Raw genomic sequence first — 25,907 nt, 5'->3', positions numbered from 1 at the left:
AGGCTGCCTGTAATCACGTGTCTGGTCACTTTATAAAATTTATAAGGCGGTTATCAATAACGTTGCCTTCTACTGGACTTGTGAGTAGCAGAAGAATAGGTAGTTTTGAGAGTCATATAGTGAAGACAGAAGAGGATCAAACAGATAAAAAGACGAGGGCTAGTAGAAATCGTTGGGTTCAAATGGCTCTGAGCACTATGGGACTTAACATCTATGGTCATCAGTCCCCTAGAACTTAGAACTACTTAAACCTAACTAAACTAAGGACATCACACAACACCCAGCCATCACGAGGCAGAGAAAATCCCTGACTCCGCCGGGAATCGAACCCGGGAACCCGGGCGTGGGAAGCGAGAACGCTACCGCACGACCATGAGATGCGGGCTAAATCCTTGGGTAACACAATAGGTATTGAATTTAGTTGATGAAATTGAGAAAATATAAAAATGCAGTAAATGAAGCAGCCGACAGGGAAAACGAACGTCTAAGAAATGAGATTGCCAGGAAGTGCAAAATGGCTAAGCAGGAATGGCTAGAAGATAAATGTAATGATTTAGAAGTATATATCTCTAGGAGAAGGGTACATGCCGCCTACAGAAAAATTAAAGAGGCATTGGACAATAGAGGACCACCTGTATGAATATCAAGAGCTCAGATGGAAAACCAGTCCTAAGCAAGGAAGGAAAACCAGAGAGGTGGGAGTAGTACACAGAGGGTCTATACCAGGGAGATCTATGTGAGGGCATTATTATGGAAATGGGAGAAGAGGTAAATGAAGACGAGATGGAAGATGTGAAACCGCGTGAAGATTTTGGCAGATCACTGAAAGACGTAGGGTTATAAAAGGCCCCAGGAGTAGACAGCATTTCGTTAGAACCAATGATAGACTTGGGACGGCCAGCTATGACAAAACTCTTCCAAAGAAACCAGGTGGTGAAAAATCTGAAAGTTACCGAACTATAATAAGCCACGGCTACAGAGCACTAACACGGGTTCTGTACATAAGAATGGAAAGACTGGCAGAAGCTCAGTTTGGATTTCGGAGAAATGTAGGAAGATGAAAAGCAATACAGACCCTACGACTTCTCATAGAAGGCAGGCTAAGGAAAGGCAAACTTGTGTTCATAGATTTTGCAGACTTAAAGAACGCTTTTGACAATGTTGACTGAAATTATGAGGGTAGCAGGGGTAAAATACAAGGACCGAAAGGCTATTTACAATTTGTATAGAAACCACGTGGCAGTTATAAGAGTCGAAAGGGATGCAGTGTTTGAGAAGGGAGTGGGTTCAATGGTTCAAATGGCTCTGAGCACTATGGGACTTAACTGCTGTGGTCATCTGTCCCCTAGAACTTAGAACTATTTAAACCTAACTAACCTAAGGACATCACACACATCCATGGCCGAGGCAGGATTCGAACCTAAAACCGCAGCGGTCGCGCGGTTCCAATCTGTAGCGCGTAGAACTGCTCGGCCACTCCGGCCGGCCTTTGAACATGATGAAAAAGCATTTAAGTACAAAGCATTGGTAAAGAAACTGAATCCTATGCAATTACAAAAGTTGTTCAAAGTGGAAGGTGTGGGGTAGGGCCAACTAATCTATGAACAGAACTGTTACTGTCCAAGCAACAGTTTAATATTTCAATTTGTGCGTTTACCACTCTTCGTTCGGCTATGAAAATTCGGACAAAAATCCTTTGTGTAATACCCAGGCACTCTTCTTTTTGCTCTACTGTTGCGCCTAGAACCGCACGGCCAATCAAACCAGCGAAGGGAGTGGGACAGAGTTGTTGCCTATCCCCGACGATATTCTACCTCTAAATTGAGCAAGCAATAAGCGAAACAAAAGAAAAATTCCGTGGAGGAATTAAAATCCAGCGAGAAGGAACAAAAACTTTTGAGATTTGCCGACGACATTGCAGTTCTGTCAGATAAAGCAAAGGACTGGAAGAGTAGCTGAACAGAATAGACAGTGTCTTGACAGGAGGATAGAAGATGAACATCAATAAAAACAAAACGAAGATAATGGAACGTATTCGCACTAAATGAGATGAGTGCCGGCCGCTGTGGCGCTTCAGTGCGGAACCGCGCTGATGCTACGGTCGCAGGTTCTTAGGTTAGTTAGGTTTAAGTAGTTCTAAGTCTAGGGGACTGATGACCTCAGTTGTTAAGTCCAATAGTGCTCAGAGCCATTTGAACCAAGTTTGAGATGACACTGAGGGAAATATATAACAAACAGAGACACTTGAAGTAGTAGATCAGTTTAGGTATTTGGGCAGCAAAAGAACTGATGGTGGTCGAAGTAGAGAGGATATAAAAAGTAGATTTTTAATGGCAAGAATGGCGTTTCTGAGAAAGAGAAATTTGTTAATACTGATTATAGATTTAAGTGTCAGGAAGTCTTTTTTGAGAGTAATTGTATGCAGTATAGCTACGTATGGAAGTGAAACATTGGTGATAAACGGTTTAGACAAGCAAAGAATAGAAACTTTGGAAGGGTGGTGCCACAGAAGAATGCTGAAGATCAGGTGGGTAGATCACATAACTAATAAGGAGATATTGAATAAAACTAGCGAGAAAATAAATTTGTGGCGCAACCTGACTAGAGGAAGGGATCGGCTCGGTGGTTTCTGGCGGGGGGGGGGGGGGGGGGGGGAGGGGGACGTAGTGGGAGGCCGAGAGATGAATACAGTAAGCAGATTGAGGAAGATGTAGGTTGCAGTAATTACTGGGAGACGAAGGGGCTTGCCAGGATGGAGTAGCATGGAGACCTGCATCAAACCAGTCTTCCAACTGAAGACCGTAACAAAAAGAGCAGTATATAGGTTTTCTCTAACATTCATTGTTAGTCACGTTAAACATTCAACATTACCTGTCTTATCATGTAGCATAACCCTAGATGTCGCTGCATACACGAGATGTCGGCTTCAAACGAACATTACAAAACTTTATAGAACTACCGAAGCAGGCTGGTTCTGTTGCTGTGTATTTATAGTGAAGTTTTGTGAGGTAGAATAGAACATGAATTCCACGTGATACGTGTATAAATTAATGGCCTCCAAAATATTGCAGGAAAAACTGGTGGTGAATAAAACCGTAACAGGATAATTTAAAGGTAAATTTCGCGATTTGTGGGACAGAGTATAAATGGTGACAGACAGACTGTACCAGTGACGGTATCGCGGAGAGGAATGCTTCCCCTGTTTTAACAAAGCACTTCTGTCGGACTCGCAGTACTTTATTACAGCCGTATGCAGATAGAATACAGTTAGCAGTCTGCCTGCACACCAGTAGACAAACAGCAGAAACATGGTAGTCCTAGTCAGCACTTGCCACTACCAAGTCGCTGAGCAGTGCTACCAGAACTGACAGCCAGGGCACACAAGTGTAGCAGACACATTACTTGAATGGGTGCTCGAATACAATTAGTGGAACTTACTGCAACTGCGTGATAGTAAATAGGTGTCTCTTGTCCAGTTCTCACGTGCTGTAAACGATTCGACTGTAGTAGGCAGGTGGAGCTGTAGCGGTGTTAGTGTTCAACAAGAAGCCGTTACAACTGACACGGTGCTCTCAAACCATGCCATTCTACTGTTGGCACTTGTGCCACGTACCAGAGGCGATGTAAATACTGTTTGCCAGCTCGAATTTCCAAATAAAGTGTGCGCCTGACAGTTTGAATGTTGCGGCATGTGATTTAAACACTAACTAATAGCACTTTTTAGCACATTTATATAACACATTATGAAGTTTTTGGGTAACGTTATGAACTGCATATTGCTACATATGCGAACCTGCTGACAAAAAAAAAAAAAATGTACTTTACAATAGATCATATCAATTTGTTAACTGTGGAGATTAATATTTTGCGAAGGCAAAAAGTACACTGTTTGCTGTCCTTATTACACTGAATGAATACTCTAAATGTAGATGTTGTAGGCTCTGAACATTCAAAAAACAAGGAAATGGAGTGTGCACTTTTAAAAAAGGTAGATTTGTGTCCACTTGAATGTAACGTTGCAACCACCTCGTCCTGCAAGCAGAGTGTACACAGATGAGTACTCGCAACCACATGCTGTTCAGATGACTCTGCTTTGTTCAGAATATCCGCCTCAAGTTTACTGTCTACCACATCATTTGCTATAATTAACGGGTTTTTCGTTCGACAGATTGTATCCACAAAGTCAGAGTCCTTCAGACGAATCTGAAACATTCATTTGGAGAACCAAAGAGCGTGTGCCAGCCGTACATCATCCTTTAAACGCCAGTGCTTCAAACCACCACCACAATGACAACATACTGTTTCATCACAGTTACTGGTGTAAAAGTACCCTGCTTCACTTAACTCACCTAGTCACTGCTCAGTATAGAGACGCCACTCACCGAATGACGTTAATCTAGCCTCATGCGTGCTGTGTTCGTGCCTCACTGGTCCTGGCATCATTTCACCTGAACTGTATTGAAGAGATGGTTCTAGAAATGAATTTCGACATATTTCCATTCTGTGCAGGTGTACCCCCTATACGCGCACACACACGCACGCACAGACACACACACACCTACACACCCACCCACCCACCCGCCCACACACACACACACACACACACACACACACACACACACACACACACACACACACACACATATATATATATATATATATCACAGCAATATCATGCATGCTGTGACGTGCTGATCCATCCTGAGAGACAGGCTGGGTCCATAGCGTCCATAAGGTCCTTCTTTGTATCAGCCAAGATCGAGAACTTGGGAACCAGCAATTTGGCATCATGACTGATGGGATCTGTTGTTGCAACCAGAGAGGAAGAGTATATCCCGCTTAGATGCAACAGCTGTTCTGTGTCTGGTGGGAGCAGACACCAAGTTCATTTTCTGGACTTTATGTGCACGTCAGTATACGTACTTGACGACGGGGATTTCAGGATACACGGAGAGGCTCACAAGGGACCCTGGATGCAAGTAAGAATCCACACCTGGCGCTTTGCCCATTGTATAGGCGATGTCTCCAAAATTGTTACTCCTATTCTTCAAGTGGGGTGGCGTATATCGAGTACTTATCTGAAGCCTTTAATTGAGAGGGTGCAACATACGAACTGAATAAATAAGTATGAAGTTCGGTGGACTATGTGATGGTATGAAACTTCCTGGCAGATTAAAACTGTGTGCCCGACCGAGACTCGAACTCGGGACCTTCGCCTTTCGCGGGCAAGTGCTCTACCAACTGAGCTACCGAAGCACGACTCACGTCCGGTACTCACAGCTTTACTTCTGCCAGTATCCGTCTCCTACCTTCCAAAGTTTACTTTTCTATGTGATGGTATTTTGCAGAAGCTACCAGTCTAGAAGAAACGCTCACACCACAGCCCACCATTTGCATTTTTGTGCAATAGCTGTCTCAGTGAGCCCTCAGTAGTTAAACTAAGCACAAAACACAAATGTCTGACACCAAATGCCTGTGGCATTACACCTGCTGCCTAACGCAATAGTTAAATATTAAATCCATAAAATGTACACTACTGGTCATTAAAATTGCTACACCAAGAAGAAACGCAGATGATAAATGGGTATTCATTGCGCAAATATATTATACTAGAATTGACAAGTGATTACATTTTCACGCAATTTGAGTGCATAGATCCTGAGAAATCAGTACCCAGAACAACCACCTCTGGACGTAATAACGGCCTTGATACGCCTGGGCCTTGAGTCAAACACAGCTTGGATGGCGTGTACAGGTACAGCTGCCCATGCAGCTTCAACACGATACCACAGTTCATCAAGAGTAGTGACTGGCGTACTGTGACGAGCCAGTTTCTCGGCCACCATTGACCAGACGTTTTCAGTTGGTGAGAGATCTTGAGAATGTGCTGGCCAGGGCAGCAGTGGAACATTTTCTGTATCCAGAAAGGCCCGTACAGGACCTGCAACATGCGGTCGTGCATTATCCGGCTGAAATGTAGGGTTTCGCAGGGATCGAATGAAGGGTAGAGCCACGGGTCGTAACACATCTGAAATGTAACGTACACTGTTCAAAGTGCCGTCAATGCGAACAACGGGTGACCGAGACGTGTAACCAATGACACCCCATACCATCACGCCGGGTGATACGCCAATATGACGATGACGAATAGACGCTTCCAATGTGGGTTCAGCACGATGTCGCAAAACACGGATGCGACCATCAAGATGCTGTAAACAGAACCTGGATTCATCCGAAAAAAATGACGTTTTGCCATTCGTTCACCCAGGTTCGTCGTTGAGTACACCATCGCAGGCGTTCCTGTCTGTTATGCAACGTCAAGGGTAACGGCAGCCATGGTCTCCGAGCTGATAGTAACTGCTGGTGCAAACGTCGTCGAACTATTCGTGTAGATGGTTTTCGTCTTGCAAACGTCCCCTTCTGCTGACTCAGGGATCCAGACGTGGCTCTACGATCCGTTACAGCCATGCGGATAAGATGCTTGTCATCTCGACTGCTAGTGATACGAGGCCGTTGGGATCCAGCACGGCGTTCCGTATTACCCTCCTGAACCCACTGATTCCGTATTCTGCTAACAGTCATTGGATCTCGACCAACGCGAGCAGCAATGTCGCGATACGATAAACCGAAATCGCGATAGGCTACAATCCGACCTTTATCAAAGTCGGAAACGTGATGGTACGCATTTCCCCTTCTTACACGAGGCATCACAACAACGTTTCACCAGGCAACGCCGGTCAACTGCTGTTTGTGTATGAGAAATTGGTTGGAAACTTTTCTCATGTCAGCACGTTGTAGGTGTCGCCACCGGCACCTATCTTGTGTGAATGCTCTGAAAAGCTAACCATTTGCATGTCACAGCATCTTCTTCCTGTCGGTTAAATTTCGCGTCTGTAGCGCGTAATCATCGTGGTGTAGCAATTTTAATGGCTAGTAGTGTAGGTAGACGCTTATTGGTCTCCAGATAATTTGACACTTATGTAGAATACATAAGAGTACCTCATCAACACAAGCTGCAGCTCTAGTTAAATTGTTCCAGGAAAAGATGCTGACATTAGAAATGATCATCACATCGTAAAGTAACACCTCATCCTATCGTACATGTACAACTCGTTGAAACCAATAGTGCGACAGCGTACGTGAAAGGCAGGCAGAGAAGCAAGGAGTCTGATTTTACCCTAGGCAGGTAGAACCACCTAGGGAATTTCGAGTTAATGATCACGTGATCTATAGTTTGAAAGGCTCCAAACATAGATGCACCTATCTGTAATGTATTTTTATGCCATGATACCCATGCAGTCTGTGGTTTTCTTGATTAGTATGAAGGTTGCGCTGCTTTAGATAAGGCATGTATTATACACGATAAGAGGACCCTTATGTACGTCACCTAGCAGCCAGAAAGTTTTTGACGGTATTGAGCCAAAATCACGTAATATTTTTAAAAGAGTTAACCGCCATTTGATTGTGTGTTACTATATCAGTACTTACACTCCTCAAAGACATGTGTTAGTCATGTTCACCTGCTTTGGACGGCCTCAACAGATATGACATAATAATGTTCTAACAACTTAAAGTATTGTACTTGATAATGGCATAAAAGCTGAAATCTAGATAGCACAAAGATAAATATAGTAATACACAGTCAAATGACGGTTTGTTCTTTTTTAAAAAATATATCTGAGTCTCATAGTTACTGTGTTATCGGTATCATTTCCCACATTTTTGCAATATTTATCCATCTCTTTCCATGTTCCATAACTAGCTCTAGTTCGCTGTTTGATTATACTATCCTGTTTTGATACATAGTCCCAACTTAGCTAGGATATCTACTTAGTCATTCAAATGGCAACACTAAGTGCCAAAACCAATGCTAAAACGCACGCACGCACACACACACACACACACACACACACCCACACACACACACACACACACACACACAGAGGTACTTGGATTGCTGTTGGAGGTAGTGTGCTGACATTCTGGAGCAGTAAAAACACATAGCACAGTTACTCTATTCCATGTATTGTCTTCCAACAGGAGCCCACATCCTCTCCATCCAAAAACGCTAGAGAAGTCGTTGTAGGCAGCTATAGCATTGATCATAATTTAGGGAGCTTCACCTGTCAGACACTACCACAGATCACACATTGCTGAATCTATACCAAACATTAACCAGGAATTATTGCACATGTAGATCCACTCCCAGCTTTACTCCAGACTTTACCATGGTAGATCTGCTCCGAACAATGTTCCCAGATGTACCAAATGCTGGATCCAGTCAAACAGTATTTCCTGATGTAGCACCTACTGGATCCAGCGTTAGCAATATCCAGTTCTTAACGTAGGTGGATCCATTATTCAGATGCAACACCCCAAACCAATCCCAGGGCCATGCCGCCCCTAATGACGCCTCCAGCGTTGGTGGATGGAGGGAGTGGGGCCCCTGGTGGAAGCCGATATGTGAACAGTGCTATGTGTGTTTACTGTAGCATGTTGTCAACACACTACCTCCAACAACAATCCATGGACGTGAGTTTGTGTGTTTTAGCATTGGTTTTGACATTTAGTGTTGCCATTTGGGTGAATAAGTAGGTACCCTGGCTGGATTGGGACTCTGTATCAAAGGTGGATGGTATAGAAAGAAATAGCAAACCACACCTGCTTGTGTAAACTACAACAGCATATTTATACTTGAACATTTATATATGTAGTTTGGAAAAATGTATATATACTGAACTATATGGGAAATGTCACTAATACACACAGAAACAAGAAGCATTTCATAAAACATTAAAAGTGTAAAAAATAGATGCTTGCTGGCTGCTTGATAATATATATATATATATATATATATATATATATATATATATATATATATATAATACGACACTTGTGTAGAATACAGGCCTTACATAAAGCAGCCCCACCTCCACTTTCATCTAGAAAACCACAGACTGCATGGGTATTGTGCTATAAAAATATGCCACAGATGGATGCCTGCATCTACATCTCAAACCTTACAAACTGCAGATGAAGTGATCATTATACCTAAATTTCCTAGGTGGTTCTGCCACCCTGGAGTGACATCAAATGGATTGCTTCTCAGCATGTTTTACATGTATATTGCTGCCACATTGTTCACAACATGTTGCCTTATTACTTACCATTAGCAAAATGCCTTTGTCCCACTTCCAGCCATCTAGCTTCAGAATGCTGTTCTGAACTGGGAGATAATCCGAAGTGCAAACCACCAACGCATGATGATCTTCACTGTCAACTAAATATTTTTCAATGAAGAGTCTAACTATTATAGCAGCTTTGAGTAGACAACTACTCCTTAGATGAGGTACGTATTCGACATAAGTTTTATTACACACACACACACACACACACACACACACACAAACACACACACACACACACACACACACACACACACACAGACACACACACACACACACACAAATTTTACATATGTCAGCTAGCTTCTGTCTGCTTTTTATGATTCTGATGTTTAACTGGTGCAAAAGACAGCAGACATCAGCGCGACAGTTAAAGTGCTAGCTGTTGGCTGCTACTTGTATCCATGGTCCCTTACGAGGCTCTCTATTTGTGGTAAAACCCCAGTTGTGCAACTTGTGAACTGATGTCCACACAAAGTCCAGAAATTAACTCGCTTCCTGGCGTTCATGCCTCTAGCAGATGCGGCACAGCTGTTGCTGCTAAGTGGGAGACCCGCCTGCTCTCTAGTTGGACCAGCAGGTCCCAACAGGCGTAGCGCCAAGTCGTTCTCAGGGTCTCAGCCTTCGCTGATACCAGAGAGAGCCCTGCAGACGTGGCCTGTCTCTCACGGTGCACCAGCAGGTCACGCCAGACATGGTACTGCAGTGCTGAACAGTCAGTGGGCGTTGTAATTCCAGTTCACGCCAGTTGCAGGTCGATAATGGTGATATAAGTGCAGGAGGAAGACCTGTACAGGAAGCAAATACGTCCAAATTCCTTTCCATAACCATCGCCTCGATACAGTTCACCTGAAATCGTGCTGGGATGTGTGTGGCCTAAATGCAGCACACAGGAAGCTAGATTAGCATCATTTAATGAGTAGCCTCTTATTACTAAGCAGTGGCAAGAAGAGCAACAGGTAATGGTGATGTAACAGTAAGTTTTCATCATGGTGGTGATTTGAAGGATGATCCATGGACAGTACATGCTCTGTGGTTCTCGAAATCTACATTCCTGATTCCTGTAAAGGGCACTGACTTTCTGAATACAATCTGTCATATAAAAAATGCGATAGTTGTAGAAAACGATGTGTTAAATATTAAACTTGAGGCGGATATTCTGAATAAAGCAGGGTCATCTGACGGGCATGTGGTTGAGGGTACTCGTCTGTGTAAAATTTGCTTCCAGGACGAGGTGGGCGCAATGTTCCATCCACGTGGACACATTTCTGTCTATGTTAAATGTGCACTCTCTATTTCCTCATGTTTTACATGTTTGGAGACTATAGTATCTGCAGTTAGAGTATTCAGTCAATGTAATTAAGACTGTATCTGCAAACAATGCATCATTTGGCCTCTGCAACTTTTTAAACTCCACAGTTCACAAATTAATATGATCTGCTGTAAAGCACAATAAATGTCTTTTTTGTAAGCAAGTTCAGATATGTAGCTGCATGACATTCGTAATCCTACCCAAAAACTTTACGATGTGTTAGATGTATACCTATTATAACGTCCTATTGGTGAGTGTCTGAATCATATACAGCGACATTCAGACAATGAGGTACAGATGTTATTCGTAAATTTTGATTAGCAAACAGTATTTACATGGTCACTGGTATGTGCTACTACGGTATATGTATATAGCCATTGCCATGTATTTTATGATGTATTGTACTTAAAATGACATGGTCTGAGAGCACTTTGTCAGCAGCCTGTTAATCTCTAACACCGCTGCAGTTCCACCTGCCTCATACATTGAAATTGTTTACAGTACATGAGAACTGCACGACATATGACAATTTATTCTCACTCAGCTATAGTAGGTTCCACTAGTTGTATTCGAGCACCCATTCTGGTGATGTACCTCCTGCATTTGTATGCTGTGACTATCAGTTCTGCTAGAACTGGGTTGGAAGACACTTAGACTGCGATGGTTCAGGCAATACTGTGTTGCGAGTTGGTATCTGCGAGTGCCGAGCAGGGGATCGACTGCTCTGTGCCAATTGCTTGCATGTGGCGTCAATTGACACATAACTTACAGAACATTTGGTGTGAGGAGTTCAACAGTCTTTCAGCTGTTAGTCTACTGGTGTGCACGCAGGCCATTAACTATATATCATCTGCATACGGCTATAATGAGCTACTCTGATTCCAAGAGAAGTACTGTATTAAAACAGGGGAAGCGTTTCTCTCCGCAATACCGTCAGTGGAACAGTCTGTCTGGCGCGATTTGATACTCTGCCACACAAATCGCGGAATTTACATTTAAACTATCCCGTTATATTTTTATTCGCAACCATTTTACTCGTGGAATATTTTCGACGCCATTAATTTATACACAACGGTACACACGTAAACATCGCACGTTTCGCGCTGCTGACGTATTTTGCACTGATTTTAGAATTTCTTCAACATCTTTGATGCGGAAAATAAGTAAATTACGACCCTTTTCCGGTTTTTAACCACGAAGCAACCTATTGGTGGCTGTACGAAATCGTGGTTTAAAGACTAAATTTCCCCTCAGTTAGCTATATAAACATCGCATTTGCCGCGCTGCTGACGTTTTCGGAGATATTTTAGAATTACTTAAGCATCTTATACATGCAAAATATTTATTTTATGACTGTATTGCGTTTTTTAACCGTGCGGTAATCTGTTGGTTGCAGTACGAAATTGTTGTACATAGATAGAACTTCATTGATTTCACAGTCAACTACCTGCTGTTGGCGCTAAACACTCGTTCTCTATATTGCAGACATCTGATGGTGACAGGAGCAAGTGTAATGACTTCGACTGAAATTTACAGATGTGACTCTCATCTATACTGGTAAAAACAATGTTGTTGTTGTTGTTGTTGTTGTGGTCTTCAGTCCTGAGACTGGTTTCATGCAGCTCTCCATGCTACTCTATCCTGTACAAGCCTCTACATCTCCCAGTACCTACCGCAACCTACATCCTTCTCAGTCTACTTAGTGTAGTCATCTCTTGGTCTCCCTCCACGATTTTTACCCTCCACGCTGCCCTCCAATACTAAATTGGTGATCCCTTGGTGCCTCAGAACATGTCCTACCAACCGATCCCTTCTGCTAGACAAGTTGTGCTACAAACTTCTCTTCTCCCCAATCCTATTCAATACTTCCTCATTAGTTACGTGATCTACCCATCTATGAGGGATGCAAAATGTTCATATGTGTGTGAAATATTATGGGAAGTAACTTTTAAGGTCATCAGTCCCTAAGCTTACGCACTACTTAACCTAAATTATCATGAAGACAAACAAACACACCCATGCCTGAGGGAGGACTCGAACCTCGGCCAGGACCGGCAGCACAGTCCACGACTGCAGCGCCCTAGAACGCTCGGCTGGTAATTAGGGATGCAGTTGAGATGTCTAGGTTCTGTTGTCACCGGCAGAGTGAACTAAAATGGTTCCACGTCTTTCTGTCGTATCTACGGAGTGGAGACAACAACATTACGGTCTCTGAGATAGTGGTAATAACGGAAAGTTGCTGCAGATGGGTTGTTGTTGACTTGTGTTTACGAATTACACAAGCAGTTGTGTTCAGATAGTGTAGTGAGCAGACAGTGTAATGCAACGACAGCGTGACTTACCCGAAGCTATGGCATGGACAGCCATAGGACGGTTGAAGCGGGACAGACACAGAGGGAGGTGGCTGCAGCTATTGGAGCGTCCCGGAGTGTAATTTCCAGGACCTGGACGTGATTTCAGGCAAGAGGAACCGTTAAAGGAAGGTAAGGCCGAGATCGTCTACGGGTAACGTCAGCAAGAGGTGACAGTTATCTCCGGTCAACAGCCCGTCGAGACATGAGGCTGATGGCAACTCAGGTGCAGCGCACCCTCCATATAGCAACAGGAAGCGAAATATCAACACAAACAGTCCGAAATTGCATTCGGGAATGTGCTCTCTACACCTGGAGGCCTATGGTGTGTGTGTCATTAAAACCACATCACCGTTTACCCCGCAGAAACTGGGCGAAGGAACGTCAGGATTTGAGTCATAACGAATGGCGCCGGCTGCTGTTCGCAGATGAGCCAAGATTTTGTGTTCAGCCGAACAATCGTCGTGCCCTCGTCTGGAGGGACGTGGAACTCGGAACAATCCTGCTTATGTGCAGGAAACATCAGCATATCACGGTGGTGGACGAAAGGCGTGGGCAGGAGTCAGCACTGGCTGACATACGAACCTCTGTGCCGTTCAGAATGGCGCTTTGACTGCTCAGAGGTATAGAGACGAGATCCTTCGACCTTTTGTTGTGCCCTACGCTGGTGTCACACGAGAGAGGTTGCTTCTGGTGGACGATAACGCTCGTCCTCACAGAGCTGCTCTGGTGGACAACGTGTTTGAAGCTGAGTGGCCAGTTTGTCCATCGGACATAAACACGATTGAAAATGTCTGGGATGCACTCGGCAGACGCATTGCAGCCAGACCAGACCTCCCACAACGGTTCAAGAGCTGGATATTGCACTCATGGAAGAGTGGCCAAATATCCCTCAAGAGCTGTTTGATAACCTCATACTGCCCATGCCACGCAGGTGTGCAACTGTACTGGCCGTCCAAAGTGCTCACACATTATGTTAGAGGGAAAGGAGAATAACTGTTTCACTATTATGGTTGCCTCATGGTGCCTCGCTCTACGTAAGCGCTATGTGAAACTCAAATAAAGAGTTTAGACAGCAAATTATAGTACTGTATCACACAAAAATTACAGTTGTAACCGATATCTGAATGAAATACATTACCATATGTCTATTGTTTATATCTCACCTGATCCCCTAATTGTTTTGGGCAGTTTATATACATATTTTAATCAGTTAACACATCTGCCTTTCCTTTTTACCTTATGTAACTGTCTGTCTATTTTTATATATAAGTCTGTCACACTAATTTTCCATTCACCACGAAATCAACCTTGTATATTTTAAATTATGCAATACGATATGTCCTTGTATTGTACAAGATGTTTATTTCTGTCAACTACATATCCATAGTACCTTATGTTTTTAAAATGTTAGTCTGATGTGGCTGAAGAGCAGCAAATTGTATCCCCTGATAGCCCACCCATTCCGTCATGGAGCGACGGAAAGGAAATAACAAAAAGGAAAAACAAATTACCCACATGACTGGTGAGCCACTCCTAAAACGAATTCTTGGAAGTCAGTAACAGAAACAGAACTGGCGAATTTTTCGGGAATTCAGATATTTTGTAGTATTTGGATTTCGAGTTGGGTTGGGGGCGCTTTGGGGGGGGGGGGGTGCCTGCCTACACCCCTCCCCTCCTCTGCCCCCTCTTGCCTCCCCTCCTTGACCTTGTCATATGTGGTTCACAGTACGACCTTGGAGATGAAGATGTGCTGACGTTGCTTTCAGTGCTCAGTTGCCTCAGCTGTAATACGACACCAGCGATGAGAATGCGTTGTTGCTGATGTCAGCGAATTATTGGCTACAAGCAGCAGTGGCACCCTACTCTCTCTCCTGTTCCACATCAGCCAATGGTAGCTGTACCAACGCTCTGTTACTTACAGTTCGTGTTGGCTACGACAGGTAGTTGAACCAGGTCCCTGCGGCTGGAGTCTCCTTCTTGGGTGTCAGAGGCAGACATGTTGAGGTCAGGCCACTTGGAGGCACGCTTCTTTGGGGAAATCTGCACGCCTGAAACTGAAGCAGTCGAGTACTGTCTTATGAGTACAGACATCGGCAAGTATGCAAAAGAAATGATTTACAACAATATTGCTATTGTGGCCTTCAGTGAGAAGACTGGTTTGATACAACACTCCACGGTACACTATATGGCGCAAACCACTAAATTTTTGCGTAACTACTGAAACCTGCACCCACTGGAACCTGTTTGCTGTATTCAAGCGTGCGCCTGCCTCGGCAGTCATTATTCCCCACACTTCCTTCCATAATCTAATTTATAGCTATATGTCTCTTAAGATTGCCATACTGGCGAACCCTTGATGCCTCAAAATGTGTTCTATAAACTGTCCCTTATTCGACTCAGATTGTGCCACAAGTCAATTCAGTACCTTCTCACAGTAATCTACTAACATAATCTTCAACCTTCCTCTGCAGCACTGCATTTAGAAAACTTGTATTCCTTTCTTGTCTGAACTATTCATGGGCCATCTTCCACTCACATTCCAGCTAAATAGTTTCAGAGAAGACTATCTAACTCTTGGTTTTACAAGGGTTGGACAAAAATATGAAAGCTCCGCGATAAATGGATGCTTCAGCACGAATACAGATGCTAACCAGGCCCCCAGGTTGTGCTGTTGTATCTGACCTCTAACGGCACCTGTGCAATGTTGTCAGTAACTCGCAAGACTCACTCGTACTGAGTACAGGTCCTGCGTAGTTGTGAGTGCGTTATGTAGGAGTTAGTCGATTCCAATGTGACCAAATTGTTGGTGCTCGTGTAGTTGGTGCTTTCGTAACCAAGGTAACTGAAGTATATGAACCTTCCAGAGGCACCATATACAGGAGTTATATCGCATACAGGGAAGCGGAACAACGTAAGCCAACAAGTCAAAATGTGAAAGAAAATGTGTTTTGAGTGATCATGACGGGCGGTAATTGAAGAGTATTGTGACGCAGCTGCGAATGTCGCTGCAGAACTGAATGTCGCACTTGAGAACCGTGTCAGCACGAGGGGAGCTCCATAACCAGGTACTCGAAAATCACAGAATGGTGATGCAAACGCTCGAAACACGGAATAAGGGCGTGGGTCTTTGCGTCTTCGGGATGGCCACAAACTCGGCGTGTTTCCATGCCGAAGGGTGGTAGCCGCTCGAACGGAGAATCTCGTTGAAGACGTCGGATAAATGCCGATGGGCTCCCGGTGGAAGGTTCTTGGCCTATTTACGAAATTATCCCTTGTGTTTTGAACAAGCCGTGGACTGGACTGGCTTGATATTTTGTATCTTCCCATCAGTTATATGGAACATTAACAACCATTTTTTGGGGTGTTATATTTTTATTTGTTTGTGAAACATGGAGGTTACTACCCATAAGGATCGCAGGAGCAATTTGGCCCCTCATAACATTTATCTGTATTTTCAGGCAATTTCTTGGCAGCACAGTGTATGATATGGAACCAACTGTGGTCTCTTTGTTGTTCAAATATGCGACAGCAAAACCAGAACATGCTGAAGGGTGATTAGATTAACGATTTCAGTTATTGTCTGTTATGATAGTATCTGACAGTCGTCCCCGAAAACATGAGCAATAAATACAAGACGCTCTTTAGGGATGAAGAAACAGTAGAAGAATTCAGAAAAATACAAGACGAAAGCTCGGGTGAGGAATTTGAGTTCGCTGATAGCGATCAGGACTATGAACAAAGAGTAGTAGCTCCACTGGCTGCAGATGAAGAGATTCGTCCAATGAAAGTGATAATACAAACCCGGTCCGGGATAGTTTTGCGCCAGATTTAGGGGAAAATGAAGCTTCTACACCCAGCCCCCTTTCTGATGTCCCAAATTCTAACTCTATAAGGCCAACAACCTTGACAAGAGCTGCTTCGCCTGGACGTCATCAAAAATCGATACTGGGCAACAAAAAGGTACTGAGGAGAAAGAAAAAAAAAAAAAACAGAAAAATATGGGGGATGTGTGGAAAATTTTACCCGTGGATTGTAATGCAGGTGAGTAACATGTCTCTCTATGTAGAGTTACAATTTGTAAAATTATAACTCCACTACAAGATACAACATGTACAATAAATAATAAATAATGGTAATGACAACTCAGTATATAACTGCATAATACCACAGGATGACATACAACATAAAAACAAATACACTCATATAATACTACGTAGTACATTATACGTTATAAGAAAATATAGAAATTCTTTCATATGTTTTCAGGCTGTCATAACATTTTACTAGAGCCCAGGATCAACATCATATGCTAAAAGGAAAATTCAGAATGGGAAACATCTTAGCGCTTGGCGACTAGTTTTCAGAGTTTCCATGATGCACCACATTATGAAGCGGAGACCCGTCATCGAACGCAAGACCCTTCCTGGGCAGAAAAATTTGAATAATTCGACGCTTTTATCACCGTGACGTATACAAGACGAGTGTATGGGAGAAAGAATTTGTCTCCGAAAAGCCTATGGGTAACAGTATAGCGTTCTCCATTTCTCAGACCATCTATGGGGAGAAACAGAGTTATGGAAATTATGTAGTATGTTAGGTTTGACATCAAGTTCACTAGAACTGGACGCTTCAAAACTGACAAATTTATTCTTGTCCAGAGAATTTGGATTACTTTCATAGAAAACAGTGCGTCATATTATAAAGTAGAACGTTATATTACAACTGATGAACAACTTTTGCCGTGTAAAACAAGATGCCTATTCACACAATAGTTTCAAAGCAAGTCAGACAAGTTTGGTATGAATTCTGGTTACTTGTATGTGCTTCTAGCATTCTTAGTGGATTCCCGTACACTGTTGCTGACCCCTTTCAGCAAGCTGACCAAGACTTGGGTAAAATGGTTCTCCAGCCTATGGAACCACACCTTCGTAAGAGTGTGAATGTCGTAACTGGTAGCTGTTTATTCGGGATCGACGTTGTACATCATATGGCAAGACCGTGCTCCTCGAAAGTCGGCACAGGACGTTGGCCAATGCATGTATTCCACAGTATTATTGATTTGGCTACCATAATTTACTGGGTGTTGTATAAAGAAGTGACTGGTAAGCGACTTAGTAGGCGAAAGTATATTTTTGATTTGTGCGAAGAGCTTCGATAGTAGTATGCAACACCAAGAAATAAAGAGCCTGACCAAGATCAAGCATAGTCTAAATATGAACCACAGAGAGCAACAAGGAGAGATAGAGAGAGAGAAGTGTAAGATTCGTACCTCATGCGAAGGTAATCATAATGCTACTGTTTGTTCAAGTCGTGAGAAACCAGTGTGTGGGAAATGTGAGAAGCGAAGATAAGTATAGTGTGATAAAGGTAGCAACAAACACCACTGAAGTCTGGTGGAGTGTGTGTGTGTGTGTGTGTGTGTGTGTGTGTGTGTGTGTGTGTGTGTGTGTGTGTCTGTGTTTAATAATTGTGTGTGAAACATGTATATCAAGTATTTATTTTATTAATACTGGATGTATGTAAGACCCTATTCAGTATTTCGGCATTCAGACTAACATTTATGAAGATTAATTAGATAAAAACTTTTCAAGAGATAAATATTAGTCAAAACTTAAGTCAAAGGCAAGTAATTTATGTAAGTTTGATCCATATTCAGCGCAAAGACATCGTGATAGACATCAGTAAAAAGTGTGTATTAGGTTACTTTGCATTATCTGTCACAATCTGAATATAGAACCAATAAACAACCACGGGGCCGTCTTGGCCTTGGTAATCCTTGTAGGTAACCTGCATGCGCTCCTCATAGTGTTAACTCATGAATTATTCTTTTCAGCAGGTAACTAGCTTACAGTTATGTGAAAGCTTGTTGTTACTCGCCATATATATATATATATATATATATATATATATATATATATATATATGGGGTGGGTCACCTAACATTACCGCTGGATATATTTCGTAAACCACATCAAATACTGACGAATCGATCCCACAGACCGAACGTGAACAGAGGGGCTAGTGTAATTGGTTAATACAAACCATAAAAAAACGCACGGAAGTATGTTTTGTAACACAAACCTACGTTTTTTTTAAATGGAACCACATTAGTTTTGTTAGCACATCTGAACATATAAACAAATACGTAATCAGCGCCGTTTGTTGCATTGTAAAATGTTAATTACATCCCGAGATATTGTAACCTAAAGTTGACGCTTGTGTACCACTCCTCCGCTGTTCGATCGTGTGTATCGGAGAGCACCGAATTACGTAGGGATCCAAAGGGAACGGTGCTGGACCTTAGGTTTAGAAGAGACTGAAACAACACATTACGTCCACATGCTAACACCTTTTTATTGGTGTTTTTCACTGACGCACATGTACATTACCATGAGGATGAACGTTCCAATATCACAGGTTAATGTAAGTGCGAGACAAGCCATTGCAAATAGCCAAATCTGATACACTGATAAACTGTGTATTTGCCAGAATGTTGAATGCAAGCATGCAGAACTGGATGAATTGCGTTGGACAGGTGCCAGGTGTCAGTTTGTGGGATGGAGATCCATGCCTCTTTCACCTGGCCGATCAGAACAAGGACGGTTAACGCTGGTTCTGAATGACGCTGTGAGAGAACTTGTTTCGGTGTAGCCGAGCTGCCTGTCGACCGTTTCCACCTGCATGGCCGCACACGAACACCACCTCGGCCTGTTCCCGACATGAATGTACCAGACTGTTCTGCTGCTTGCAGTACGCTGCGCCAGTCACGCAGTCAGCAACACACAAGGAACACACGGCACTTGGTCAGAGGAACTTTCATTCGTCAGCACCATCTACCGTGGCAACGATGCACTTCCTGACACATGTTCACAGGACTGTTGTTTCTGAATTTCCAGTCAGGAATCCGCCCCTGAAGTTTGTCGGTGTTATTAGTGTTCATCTTTTATAGTATGTAAACGGAAAGCTTCTTAAAGAAAGTTGTTCTGTTACTCCTCCTATCCTTAAGCCACTCTGATGATGATGTACGTACATTAATATATATATAATAACCGATGAGCGCATCTATTATACTTTTAATCTGAATGGGGAGCAAATATACATTGCATAAGAATACCACAAATAGCTGATATTTCGAGTATATGTAAATGATGTCACTGTTACTTCTGTTGTAGGTAAATAGATAAACATAGTACTTGCAGACAGTAAAAGCCTAGTCATAAATTATTTAAGGGGATTTGTTTGCTTCAATATACTATATCGGGCAGCTGCGGGAAAAAGTCTTTGCTTTGGTAATCTGGCACGTTGTGGTTCGTCTGAGCAGAAACGATCGGCCCAGGGTAGAAATGTCGTTGTCTCCATGTGACGGAAGCGAAGGTTGGCATACGAGTCATGTTCAGCGCGTCCCTGAAGTCTATGTTGTTCAACGTTCCTAGTTTCTGACTTTCGCCGTCAATGATACTGAGGACAAGACCGATCCGTGGAAGGGGGTTGACCACCACAATAAGCACAAATAGCAATAGCCGAGGCGCAGGATTCTGCAGACTGAGTCCCGCTACATTTGCACATCTCGTCTGATACTGACATTGCTGATGAGTCGTTATGGGAGGCATTTAAAGCAGTGGCTGACAGATGGCGCACAAGGATCTGAAGGACCTCCAGTTCCATGACTAGACGCAGTGCCTGGAGAAGTTTGAGAGTCGAAAGTCAACCAGCAGATTTGCAGTTTGACAGTCGGTTCTTTACCATCCACAACGTATTACTCAGTAACCCTGCTACGGCCAATAACGAGCATTTTAGACTGCACGACTTCCAAACTCTCTGCTTCTTCAATATTTGTATCAACTTTTCTTCTTACTCCCTGTTTGTGAATAACAAAAAAGGACTGTTGGTGCCTATATCCTTTGGCTTTTCTACTTCGCAGTTTACCACAAAATTGGATTTTTCTGGAGTTTTTAATTCAACCTTCACTTAGATTGTCTGACAGAAGATGTATTAATTATAGCATCCTTCAGGTCAGGTAAGGAAATGTAAAAATTTTCCTGGAGCCGTAGGATACAGGCTGCCTATGTTTCTATCCAAACTTTCCATATAAACTATTTACGGACAGCTATCTCTAAGTCCGTAGAAGTTAGGAGTCCTATGAATCGTTACACACTCTAAAGAAACAAGCTTTCCAACATTTTGTTGACAAGCATCAGAAGCAGCAGCTGCGTTACTTGAGGACCAAGTACATTTGAAACGTTAATAACAGATGATCTTTGGTAAACTAGTGGAATGGAGCTTTTGGGCTTCTTAATTCCAGACTAACCTCGCTTTACCGTTTATTTCTATTTGCTGTCCTGGGAAAGGCCGAGAGCTCTCGTTGTGACATCTCCATTTTCTCGTCTTCACGTGTATTCCATATTCAGCTCTAACGACCTCCAAAGAGTGGCGGGCAGTCCAAAGTAGATCCTGGAGAAGCTTGAAAGGAAACTGTATCTTTATGTAGCCGCTGTACAGCCGGTTTTTATCGATGTTGACCGGCAGTGATATCGAAATTGTCACTCCCTTCGCCATATGCGTCACTGTAGATGACGGGACTAGTCTTGTACGAGAGGAAATTCAAATAATATAGACTGTTGTTCTATATTCCGACATAATTGTCGTAAGGAGTGAGACCAAAATACAACTTAAATGTTTGTTTGACACTACAATAGGGAAGTCATAGTCACAGTACATTTTTTCTTTCTTTTTATTTAAAAAAAAGAAAGGGTTGCATTACCGGTTTCAACGAACTACGTCGTCATTTGCAAGTGTAAAACATCACTTGGAGAATATACAATAGGAATTATGACCATACATTTACAAAAAAAAAAAAAAAAAAAAAAAAAAAAAATACGAGAAATAATGAGACCAGGCAACTGAGGCAATGGTGGCACAACCAAGTCATTACATGTTATGCACATGCTTGCCCAGGCGTCCATTCCATGTTCTAATGTAAAACAGATAAAAACTATACAACAGTAAAATTTGCTAAGAATCCTTGCTATGTGTCCTGCTGTGATACAACGAGCATATGGCTGATATAAATTCACAAGTCTGAAAATTAAACACATATACAGTGTGTATATTTAATCATTGTCATGGCGTAAGCTCTCATGAGAAAAACACATATAATAATCTCATCGAAAGTCTATAAAGCACAGCAAGCTTCAATATGGAATACAGCATATAATTTTACTATGTTCTGAAAATAGAATCTTGAAGAAACACACTGTACTTTCATGTAGGACTCACACACTACTAACTTGCTATCATAACATTGCTCCATTTGCCTGGTAGCTCCTTCTGTCACTAGATGCCATGAAAGTAGTATAGAAATAGTATTTCATACACTACATCACGGCCTCTAGTGACAGAAAGGGTTACCAGGCAAATGGAGCAATGTTATGTTGCAAGTTAGTAGTGTGTCAGTCCTACATGGAAGTACAGTGTGTTTTGAGATTATTTTCTCGGAACTTAGTAAAATTATATGCTGAATTCCATATGGAAACTTGCTGTGCTTGATACACTTACAGTAAGGTTATTCTCCCTCCTGCCTTGTATTCCCTCTTCATCCCCTCCCCCACCTGTCTCCTGCCTCTTGGTGCCCCCCTGATGCCCCTATTCTTTTCACCCCGAACCCTCCCCTGTTGCACCTTGCTCTCCCCTCCTTTCCATCCTCTCAGACCTCTCCTCAGCAGGTCCCTCCTGGCAGTTTTATTCTTCGTCGTGTGTGCTTCATCTCTACAACTGGTTTTAAAGTATCTTGTTCTCGAATGCCTTTAATACTGCGGCCAAATTTTGACCTGTGCCTGTGACTTCAGTGCCCTTTTGTGCTCTATAAATTGCCAACTGTGTTTTTTTAAACTTTGTGTCGACTTTTTTAATTGTTTCTCCTGAATGTCTCCATGTCAGTGTATTTTTACCTCCACTGTCTCTCCTTACTCTGTTTTTATCTCCCGCTTTTTATAGCCTTTATCTGTATAATTTTCTTCTTTATTAGTTGTCATGTCACTCGGCTGAAGAGCGGCAGATTGTGCTGCTGACAGCCCTCCTCTGCCCATATGGGGCAGGGGAATGAAATCACAACAAAGAAAAGAAATTGAATTTCACCCCCTTTCTTTCCACCCCTTCCCCATTTCCGCACCTTTCCCATTGTATCCCGCCCCCTCCCCATCTCCATGCCCTCCCCCTCCTTTCCCAATGCTACACTCGGCACATACCCCTCCCGGATGATGAGCTTTGCCCGGACGTCTTCCCCTCCAACCAACTCTAACCCCACCTTCCTCCTGCCTCCTCCTGCTCAGGTTCCCTCCCCCCTTCCCCTCCCTTCCCTGGAGCGGCGTTCCCCCTTCTGCACCACCTCCCTCTCTTAACTTTATCGACTATTTAACTGTCTCTCAGTTCATGCCCTCATCTTAGTGTATACTTTAACTCCCATCATCTCCATTTGCTGTGTTTTTTATGTCCCTCCCTCTTTATGTAATCACCCTTCTGTACTTTCATAAAGCCAGTTGGCTGAAGAGTGGTGGACTGTGCCGCTACCAGCCCTCCCCTGCCCATATGGAGCAGGGGAATGAAAGTACAGTCAAGAAAAAAAAATTAATTTTGAGACTTGTGAATTTATATGAGCCATTCAATCGCTGTGTTACAGGAGGACACATAGCAAAAGTTCTTGGCAGTTTTTACCCTAGTGTAGTTTTTATCTATTCTACGTTAGGACATGGAATGAACACTTGGCCAAGCACGGGCATAACTTGTGGTAACTTGGTCGTGCCACCATTGCCTCACTTGCCTGGTCTCATTATTTCTCGTAATTTCTTCAAAGATGTGTGGTCGTAATTCCCATTGTATACTCTCCAACTGATGTTTTATATTGGAAAAATGACGAAGCAGTTCGTTGAAACCGATAGTGTAACCCCATTTTCTTTTAAAAAAAGAACAAATGTTATATACTGTGATTATGGCTTCGCTATTGTAGCGTCAGATAAACATAGACTACTGTAACTGAAGCAAACGTAAAACCTGAATCATGTACTAAAAGGAAAACTATTAATCTGAGAAGCATTCGGAAGTACTGAACCTATGCTAAATATTTCGGAGCGCTCGTTCCAGTCGTGGTACAAAAGGTGGTGAAGACGATGACGGGTTTAAAGGGACTAAACGTCTAGGTTGGTCGTCGTTCCCCTGGGACTTTACGTAAAATGCTGAGAGACAAGAAAGTAGCGAAGGTCAGCTGCAGGGTGATTGTTCTTCTCTCTTGGTTGAAAACTCTGTGTAAAAAGGGACTTAAGTAAAATGACTGTAAGTGCGATAAAAGCCAGGCGGTCAGAAGCTATCCAGCTACGAAGTACGGATGGTGGTGCGGAAATGTGTGGGACTTGAGCTGAAGGTTCCCTGGGTTCAGATATCTGTGGTGAGAAGCGCGCTATCCTCACTCATGCCCTATTAACAACACTACAGGACGCACCGAGAAACGTTGTCAGATTCATTATGGCTAAAATGAGGTTAGCAAACAAAAAATTGCACGGATTAGAGAGGTTATTATCACCTAAAGAGTTAGACAAAATATGATGATCCTTAACGTAACAGGCGAGAAAAGAGACCATGAATTTCCAACACTGAAACAGAAATTAGAAACCATTTTATGCTTCGTTGGCGTCACAAGTATTTTATTGTTTTTTTCGTATTGTGTCACGACTTACGGGGTTGTGGTTAAGTTGAAATGTGACAGGAAGGTTGTGAGTTCATGAAACTAACAAATGTGAAGTATGAGGTCGGAAAGGCGGTGCAATTTTGGCTTAAGGTACCAGAACGACAAACTTTCCATTTAGCATTGGAGGGCAACGTGGAGGGTAAAAATCGTAGAGGGAGACAAAGAGATGAATACACTGAGCAGACTCAGAAGGATGTAGGCAGCAGAAGGTACTGGGAGATGAACAGGCTTGCACAGAATAGAGTAGCATGGAGAGCTGCATCAAATCAGTCTCAGGACTGAAGACCACAAAAACACTTGAACTAATCAATAGCAAAAATGTAAACTCATTAGGACTTACCGTCCTCTTCGACGAAACACTGGGTGGAAGAGAGCACCCACTTCGAAGCGATGACCACCCCCGAGCACCGAACTGCTCCAGTCTGTATAATGGCGGTGTACTTGAAGGCATTCGGTTTGGTAGCGAACGGTCCTCTAATTGGTGCGCCACCGACGCTCCAGTGCTGGAAGCAGCGAGCGCGTGCTGCCTTCGGTTTCTGTGCCACCTTCCCAGCTGTTTGTACGCTTGTCACTGTTTTCGATGAAAATGTCCTGTCGGGTGCTGCTACATGATACAGGACTAGAGTAAATAACCAATAAATACAACTGCCATTATGAGTCATGATGAGTTTTCTCACTGGACAGTCATTTTGCTACATGTTACAACGCCTCTATTGTGTATTTAATTTTTCAACATCTGTACGATTATTCACTGGCGAAACAAGCTTTTACCAACTTCTCCCGCGTGAACTAGCCACAAAAATATTTATATTAGATTCTTAGTTCTTTTGTTTTATTTTGCAGAGATGCTAAATTTCTACGATATACCCGGTTAGAATGTAGATACATATAGACTGATTGTACGTCAACGGCAGAATTATTCATTTCCGTTTACGGCCAGAGAGTATTACACCTTACTGCTGTACTATCTTTGAATCGATGCAACAGACACCCTTGACTTTGACATATTTAGCTGTTTTGTATTGTAACCTGCAGTATGCCATTTTAAGGTGACGGTGCACTGCAGATTTATCACAAATCGTCACTCTTATAATAAAGTGTCAGTTAATGACTCATCAACACTATGAGCCTTTAAGAGAGAGTACGACTATCGAAACAGCAGCGGCAAAAATCGCAACAGATGCCTCGCGCAACGGATAAGCTCCCGCATTGTGGACCTGAATAATGTAGGTTCGCGCCCCAATTGATGCAACTTTATTTTCACCTTCATTTTACTGTTGGTAACAAATTCTGGGATTTTCTTTTTAATACAAGTACGT

At 42.9% G+C, this 25,907-nt stretch overlaps 1 protein-coding gene across 2 annotated transcripts in view; it reads right to left on the bottom strand.

Annotated features, from left to right (window-relative positions):
- Positions 1-25,422, bottom strand: part of LOC126279053 (uncharacterized) — a 125,434-nt gene extending 100,012 nt beyond the window's left edge. The window contains exons 1-2 of one of the 2 annotated variants that reach the window (XM_049979470.1): positions 24,929-25,422; positions 14,771-14,899 (exon numbers count right to left, since the gene is read on the bottom strand). In XM_049979470.1, coding sequence (XP_049835427.1) covers positions 14,771-14,899; positions 24,929-25,250 — 451 coding nt within the window. In that variant the 5' untranslated portion in view covers positions 25,251-25,422. Of the gene's footprint in view, positions 1-14,770; positions 14,906-24,928 lie in introns of both variants that reach the window. The other variant, XM_049979469.1, reaches the window with a different exon arrangement.
- Positions 25,423-25,907: the final 485 nt, after the last annotated feature.

Source organism: Schistocerca gregaria, chromosome 6 (assembly GCF_023897955.1).
Source record: "Schistocerca gregaria isolate iqSchGreg1 chromosome 6, iqSchGreg1.2, whole genome shotgun sequence".
NCBI lineage: Eukaryota > Metazoa > Arthropoda > Insecta > Orthoptera > Acrididae > Schistocerca > Schistocerca gregaria.
Note: the sequence above shows the minus strand (reverse complement) of the source record. Positions and strands in the feature narration are given on the sequence as shown.